This window comes from Prosopis cineraria, unplaced genomic scaffold (genome assembly GCF_029017545.1).
Source record: "Prosopis cineraria cultivar Desert tree isolate PC_DT_omini unplaced genomic scaffold, ASM2901754v1 PC3, whole genome shotgun sequence".
Lineage (NCBI taxonomy): Eukaryota > Viridiplantae > Streptophyta > Magnoliopsida > Fabales > Fabaceae > Prosopis > Prosopis cineraria.
In genome coordinates, this window is record NW_026555334.1 from 36,799,509 (window position 1) to 36,807,680 (window position 8,172).

General features: G+C 35.3%; 2 protein-coding genes across 2 annotated transcripts; both read left to right on the plus strand.

The window, feature by feature from the left end:
* Positions 1-4,498: 4,498 nt before the first annotated feature.
* Positions 4,499-4,905, plus strand: LOC129305573 (pectinesterase inhibitor 4-like). Its single transcript, XM_054945568.1, has 2 exons — positions 4,499-4,771; positions 4,816-4,905. Exons 1-2 carry the CDS (start codon positions 4,499-4,501, stop codon positions 4,903-4,905), a joined length of 363 nt encoding a protein of 120 aa, XP_054801543.1.
* A 2,691-nt stretch (positions 4,906-7,596) lies between these two features.
* Positions 7,597-8,172, plus strand: LOC129305575 (pectinesterase inhibitor 7-like). Its single transcript, XM_054945569.1, has one exon. It carries the CDS (start codon positions 7,597-7,599, stop codon positions 8,170-8,172), a length of 576 nt encoding a protein of 191 aa, XP_054801544.1.

The window sequence follows — 8,172 nt, forward strand, 5'->3', positions numbered from 1 at the left end:
CCCGGAAAGGGTGAGGTTGAGGCAATTCCCTTGTGAGAAGGTTCATGGCTTCCACACAATCAGATAAGATTTCACTGTTGCGCAGGCCTGTCTGCCAGCTTATTTCCATTGCTTTTGCAATTCCCAAAACCTCAGCAATGGTGGACAAGGCTGTAGCTTACAGAAAAACCCAAGCAGCCAAGAGTCATTTGGCAGTCTTGCAGCTCCCCCACATGAACTAGCATCATTTGTTAAATTTTGATTTTATATCATACACATATTATATAAATTTGGCCAGAAAAATGGATTATAACGTAATAATAATATATAAATAGCAACAATATTTGATTAGATTTTTTCTCTCGCACATTTGTATGCATAGGAAATTAACTAAATAAATTACAAAGTACTGAATAGAATAAAGTGATACTTTGACCTGGATAATAAAATCTTTTTCTCACCCCTAGACTTTGCTCAATTTAAACACTCAAGAGAAGTAAAGGAACTCAAACGATTTCGTGAGGTTGAGGACTCCCAGATGAGTGGAAGAGTTCATGTGGTGGGTTCGGGATTGACGTCGGGAAGTTGATGACTGTCATTTAAGTGAAACTCTATCAAAGAAGGGATTTTGGTTATCAATGATCGCCAATTAGTTGCTCGATTTAGATTAACTTGTGCCAAATCGAGATATCTCAAAGAATAAAGGTTAGAAACCCACTCAAGGCTACTCGAAATCATATTATAATTACCTCCAAGGTCAAGAGTTTGAAGAATGGACAAATTCTGCAACTCACTAGAAATGATGCCACTGAGTTGAGCTTTTCTCAGTTTCAACTCCGTCAAATGATCAAGTGCTGAATTAAGACAGAATAAAACAAAATTAGAACCACCCATAAAAACTGAACCCCATAATGTCCTTTAATGGCAAATAAAGTGTATAGTTGAACCAAAGGACAAAAGCATACACCTACAAACATAGATGCTGACTGCGGAGTCAAGCAACGTCCGAGATTATTAATGCATATAGTGAAACCGTTATTTGTTTTGAATTTGTGGTTCTTTTTCCAAACATACTTCTTCTGTAATTTGTGGCCGAATTCAAAACAAAGGTATTATTGTAATGCAATAAATCCTACTGAAACCCAGGCTGTTGGATTCCATCAATACCAAAAAGCAAGCCGCCATGAGACCGGAAGCCATCGTCTTCTCTCCCTCCTCCTCCTGGCGGTCACATTCTTCCTTCTCCCTCCATTATCGGCCGCCACCGCTCCTCCCACCACCACCGATTTCATCCGGTCAGTTTGCACCATTACCGACGGCGCTGACGTCTGCTACTCCTCCCATCTCTCCTTATGCGGTTACGCCAATGTCATCAAGCAAAGCCCTGCCGCTCTAGCTCTCGGCGGCATAACTGTGCTCGACCTACGGTCCTCCTGTAGCTTCCGATGTCTCCGCTCTCCCCTGCAAAGCCAACGGCAGTAAAGCGAGCGTGCTTAGCGTCTGCGTGGAGACCCTAGGGACAGCCATATATCAAATAGGTGACTCGCTAAGTGGCTGCGGCATTTAGCTGCCGGCAAAGGCTGGGGTTTAGAGTTCATGATACACGCCGTGAATACGGAGTTGTCGGCGGCATTGACGAACGAGTGGACGTGTATGGACGAGTTCGAAGATGAACCGGAAGGTCCGGTGAATAAGAAAGCAGGGGATCTCGTGACTTACGCGACTAAGTTCACCGGCATCGCTTTGTCGCTGGTGACTAATTACGCTTAACAAGGGACCATCATGATGAGATGTTCGGTTATGAATTCCTGAAATCTTCGTCTATTGACTTTCATTGGAGATTGTTGTTTCGAGACTTGTATTTTCTGACTGAACACAACCACGACAGAAAATTAAATGTGACTGGAATTACTCTGAAAGAGGTGAACTCGTGTAAGACCAGACATGCTACTTTTAAATTTTTAAAAAATATTTAAAATTTCGTATCAATTCCTTTTAAATTTGTTCGATTTAGATTTAGATGCTTTAACTTTACATCATGTTTTGTCTTTATTGCTAGTTTCATCTTGTTTCAAATGTGATCATTTACAATTAGAGAGATTGATGCTCATACTCATGCATTTAAATAAAAAAAAAACAGAGAGATATAGGACTTGAAACTTGTTCTGAAAATAGTTTTCTGTTCTTCAAAAAAAGAAAATAAAAAAATTTATTTGATAACATGTTTTTAAAAAATGTTTTGGGGAACAAAGAAAAATATTGTTATGGAGAATAAAAAATTAAAAATAACTTTTAAATATTTTGGAATTATTGTTCTGAATAATAAAAAAAAATGAGAAAAACACTCATTTTTATTATTTTTTATTCTCAAAATATGTTCTACAAAACACTATTTCTCAAAGCAAGAAAATAAAAATAGTCTCAACAGTTCTTAAATTATTTCCAAAATAGACTTCCAAACAAGCCTATATACATATGCATACATCCACATATGTTGGAGTACATGATGAAATAGCCATTTCAGTTCAGATAACGACCATTCTCATTAACAGTTTAAATAACAAGTAAATTTATCGTTTAAATATATGTTTTGTCTCCTAATTTTATATAAGATTTTAGTTTGATTTCTTAATTTTATAAAATATCTTTTTAATCCTTTAATCCTAACATAATGAGTTTCAAGTTGTTATTTTGGTGTCAGTTATTATTATTTAAAAAAATTTAAACTTAATATGTCAACATTTAAAAATATTTTTTCAATATTTAAAAATTCAATATAAAAACTTTTTGTGATGAAACTAACGTATCAGGATTAAAAGACTATAATTTATAAAATTAAGAAATTAAAATAAAATTTTGTATAAATTAAAAGACTAAAGCATAGTTTACACTAAATTTATTTAAGGTGTTACAATTGCAACAACACTGAATAAGGAATCAATAATTTCAATATCAGAGTACTAAATTCATGATCAAATAATGTAACAAAATATATTATTTGGTTGACGAATGCCATGGAATTTAATTACCAATTTCTACGGTTGGGATTTGATCATTAGTGCCACAAATTAAAATAAAAAAACTTACCTCTTTCATTAAAAAATATAAGGTATTTTTTCATATAAGACGTTCAAAATTATAGAACTTTTTTTCTTTCAAGTTATAATTAAATATGCTTTTCCAAAAATATCTTTAATTAGGAGATGCAATTAATAAATTTTTTAATTGAGATACCTTGTTAAAAAGGGATAAACTTGGAAAGAGTGCCTATTTTTAAAGATAATTGACTAACTTATTGGAGAGTATAATTTAGTTAAGAATAACTTAAAATATTTGTTGAAGGGAATATATATTTGACCTTATATAAATAAGGTGATTGTTTTTAATAAAATTAAAATATGTGAATCTTTTATATATTATTTTTTGTCATTTATATTATTAGTTTTGAACCACAACAGAAGCGGTTAGTTGTAATATAGACGTATAAATTTCTTTCCGAATCAATGCAGAAAATGCTTAATTCCAACTTAATTATTATTTGTACGCCACCCCTTTCATTAAGGTAGATATTCCAACTTAATTAACGCAAAAAATAATAGTTTGCATCAACTAAGGTATAACAAGTAGGTTTCTCAAGAAATTTTCTCCACGTCCATAGGAGATTTATGAAGGAAATTATTCTCCAGCATTTCAAAGGAAGATAAGCCTTAACCCCATGAAAAACCTTTATAATAAGAGCAAGAGATACGAGTCGGGTCATGAGAACAAGTCCTCTCCTATGAAATGTAAAAGAATATATATATATATATATATATATATGAGAAAGAGCCTTGCCACTACAATGACCTTGACAGCTAGCTGAGTTCGTGTAGCGAGAGTACACGCATGATTGGATACTTAGAGAATATGGTCAGTACAATATCCAATTTTTACGAAAGCAACAAAAAGGGTCAAAAACTCAAAATGAGTAAAAGGGAAAAAATACTTATTTAAAGTTTTTGTTACCCTATATTTTATTAGTCAATTTATCTACTTCCATGCCTATTTATTAAAATATACATGATATTTTATATTTCTTATTCTTATGGGTGCTCATCACTGGGATTCTGCAGTAAGAGGATGGATTCCGTTGACCGGAGTAAGACCCAATTAATAAAACGGAATTAGGAACCATCCATCTGAACCACTTGTAGCTCTAGTGGCAAATAAAGTGCAAGGAACATCTAACATTAATGCATAGTGAAACCGACATTCTCAGATAATAATCTTTTTTCCCTGCCAATCCAAACCCGTTATTTGTTTTGACTTTGAATTTGCGGTTCTTTTTCCTAGTCCACTTCTTCTGCTTTGTGGGCGAATTCAAAACGAAATTTAAATCCTATATAAACTCGGGCTGTTCCAGTCCATCAACCGAAGCAAGACGCCATGAGAACCCTAAGCCCTCAGCTCCTCTCCCTCCTCCTCTTCGCCGTCACATTCTTCCTTCCCTCCAGCATTTGCCGCCGCCGCCCCTCCTCCCATGGTCACCGATTTCATCCCGTCAGCTTGCAACACCACCGACAACTCCGACCTCTGCTACTCCTCCATCTCTCCTTATGCCCATGTCATCAAACAAAGCCCTGCCGCTCTGGCTCTCATCGGCATCACCGTGGCTCATCCAGTGCTCCGTCGTGTAGCCTCCGATGTCTCTGCTCTCTCCCCCAAAGCCAACGGCAGTTACGCGGGCGCGCTTAGCGTCTGCGTTGAGACCCTTGGAACCGCCTTAGATGACGTAGGTGGCGGGTTATATTGGGTAGGCAGTTAGTAAAAGCCAAGGGCCGTGATTTCGAGTTCCAGATGCACTCCCCGAAAACCGAGTGCACGGACGGGTTCGAAGATGAACCTGAAGGTTCGGTGAAGAAGGAGGTAGTGGATCGCGTGACGTAGGCGGTTGAGTTCACAAGCATCGCCTTGTCGCTCGTGAATTATGACGCTAATCATCACTGATCGCCCCAAGACGCTGGATCATGAATTCCCGGAACCCGTATCTAGTGACTTTCCCTGGAGTATGTTGCTTTAAAACTTCTATTTTCCGATTGAATATAACGATCGACTTATAGAAATCTATAGGTTTACCTATACTCGTATAAGTCCAGGTATTCTACTTTAAATACAAATAAATATTGTTTAATTTGATTTTGTTCGATTGAGATGCTTTAACTTTACATTATGTTTTATCTTATTTATTTGTTGTTAGTTTTATCTTGTTTTCAAATGTGATCCTTTAAAATATAAGAGATACTCATACATAACATAGTTACCCGTATGTTGTTTAATGCTTTTCTTCGGGGTTTCTGGGTGATTTAACGTTTGTAACCTTTCTATCAAATATAAATTGAAAGTTTCAAAGAGTAAGGAAAAGATTTTTGCTTATAGTAATTTTGTTGCTTATGAACAGCGTGCAGAGATCATGCCGTGCTAGGGTTCACGCCTGCCCTCACTTTTGGAATAACGTTCGTTGTACGTGTGTGAGAGATGTGTTCGTCGGATCTCACCTCAAGAGGGAGCGGGTGGCTCCTTTAATCATATTGTTCAATTTAACTGTTTTAATTAATACTCCTTTCGGTCCATATTATAGAATGGTTTCATACATCATAAAAAAGTTATTTTTTTTATATCATAAAAAAATGATATATACTTTTATTTTTACCCTTAATTTTAAATAATAATATAATAAATTAAAAAAAGTAATTTAATTATTACAAAGTGTCATATATTTTGAATTAAAAATTCCTTCCAAAAGGTGTCCTATCCTAGAAATAGGAACGGAGGGAGTATTTATTAGTGCAGATGGTTAATTGGAGACAAGCATGTCCTGAGCCAGATAGCCTGGCAATTGTGGAGCTTCTTATTAATCTTGGAAGATTATGTATGGCCATTTTTTTGCTTTGAATGAATCTTTTATATATTATTAATTCTATAATTTTTTTTATCACTAATATTATAAACCTTTTAAAATTTACTTGTCTTGATTTTTTTTTGTATAAAAATATATTAAATAGATAAGGTGAAGTACTTAATTTTTTTTCTTTTAAGAATTATAGTACCAGTAAAGTAAGAATAAAACAACTGGGGAAATTAATCTATCCCCCTTGTTTAATAAATGAATGTTTATTTTGCATAAGTGCATATATATAAGGACGAAAAAGAAACGCAATATATATATATATATATATATAAGGACAAAAAAGTAACGCAATATGTATATATATCTATATATTCTTTAAAACTAAGATACAATAAGTAGGTTGTCGGTTTTAGAGCAATTCTCTCTTTTCTCTATAGGTGATTTAATAAGGAAATTCTTCAGCATTTTTAATCTAAGTATAAGATAAACCTTAACCCCGTGAAAAACCCTTAATAAGAGCCCGAGATGCGAGTCGGGTCATGAGAATAAATCATCATATGGTGAAATGTAAAAGAAAATCTATGAAAAAGTCTCTTGATGGCTGAGTGCGTGTAGCGAGAATGCTTGCACGATTCGATATTTAGTGAATGGTCAGGCTTGTAAGCAAAGTAATTATATGCAATTTCTAGGAACGCAATCAAAAGGGGTCAAAATGAGAAAAAGATAATGTAAAATACTTATTTATACATTTTTTATTGCACAATTTTATTTGTCAGTTTATCAACTTCCATGCCTATTTATTGAAATATACAAGATACTACTAGATATATATTTCTTCCTATGGGTTCTCATCACTGCGATCCTATAGTAAGAAGATGGATTCCGTTGATCGAAGGAAGAGAATAGATCTAGTGAGTCTACTCATTTAGTGAATATCTCACTTAACACAAAAATAATCATCCTATTTAATCAAATGTCTAATAATTTTTTTTTGTAGGGTTCAGTGTATGCATGAGTAATGCTTTGAGTCTTTGACTGTGGGATTAGTTTGAATTTTTTTAAAAATATATTTTAATAATTTTTAAGTATTAATAAAATTTAGTAGTTATAATTAAAATATTCATTTAAGTTACTTGCTTCATCCTTATATATATGATATTTTTTAGAAGCTTATTTTGTACCTAAATATAAGGCGTGGCAATGATATTTTTGAGTAATTAGACAATTTTATCCTTAATTTAAAAAATAAAATAGATTATTAATTGTATGTTTTTCCTACCACCATCATGACATTAATTATGATATTATTAAAAATAAAATTAAAAAATTATTGTGTTTTTATGAGTTCAATTAAATAATAAATCTTTATTGATATGTAAAATTTAATTAAAAATATTTTATATATAAAAACGAAGGAAACAGTAGACTTCAACCACCCATTAAATTCAAATCTCATTAAAACTGAACAGTGTAGCTTGAAGCCTTTAATGGCAAATAAAGTGTATTGAATGTCTAACATTAATGCATAATTCTTCTGGCGGGATTTTCAATTGTGGTTCTTTTTCCTAATCTCGTTCTTGTGCGTTTTGTACTTTGTGTGCGAATTCAAAAGTCAAAACGAAATTCAATGTACTTGTATTTAATCGTGACCACCAAACCGGAGCCCCATATATCAGGTGAAATCCTATTTAAACCCGGGCTGTTCCAATCCATCACCGAAGCAAGCCGCCATGAAAACCCCAATCTCTCAGCTCCTCTCCCTCCTCCTCCTCCTCCTGGCGGCCACATTCTTCCTTATCCCTCCAACATTGGCCGCCGCCACTGATTTCATCCGGTCAGCTTGCAACACCACCGATAACCCTGACCTCTGCTACTCCTCCATCTCTCCCTACGCCAAGGTGATCAAGCAAAGCCCTGCCGTTCTGGCTCGCATAGGCATCACCGTGGCCCAACCAGTGATCCGCCGTGTAGCCTCCGATGTCTCCGCTCTGTCCGGCAAAGCCAACAGCAGCTACGCGGGCGCGTTTAGCGTCTGCGAAGAGACCCTTGGGACCGCCGTAGATAACGTAGGTGACGCATTATCTTGGATGCGGCAGTTAGAAGAAGGGAAGGGCGGTAGTTTCGAGTACGTGATAAAGGCCGTGAATACGCAGTTGTCAGGGGCGATGACGAACGAGATGACGTGTACGGACGAGTTCGAACCGGATGGTCCGGTGAAGAAGGAGGTAGTGGATCGGGTGACGTACGCGTTTGAGTTCACAGGCATCGCCTTGTCGCTAGTGACTTATTACGCTAATCATCACTGA

What these genes read in the sequence shown, in the direction of transcription:
- LOC129305573 (XM_054945568.1), top strand. Translation starts at nt 4,499, where the DNA reads ATGGTCACCGATTTCATCCCGTCAGCTTGCAACACCACCGACAACTCC. An exon ending in TAGGTGGCGGGTTATATTGG is followed by an intron (nt 4,772 to 4,815) that starts GTAGGCAGTTAG and finishes TTCGAGTTCCAG; the next exon opens with ATGCACTCCCCGAAAACCGA.
- LOC129305575 (XM_054945569.1), top strand. Translation starts at nt 7,597, where the DNA reads ATGAAAACCCCAATCTCTCAGCTCCTCTCCCTCCTCCTCCTCCTCCTG.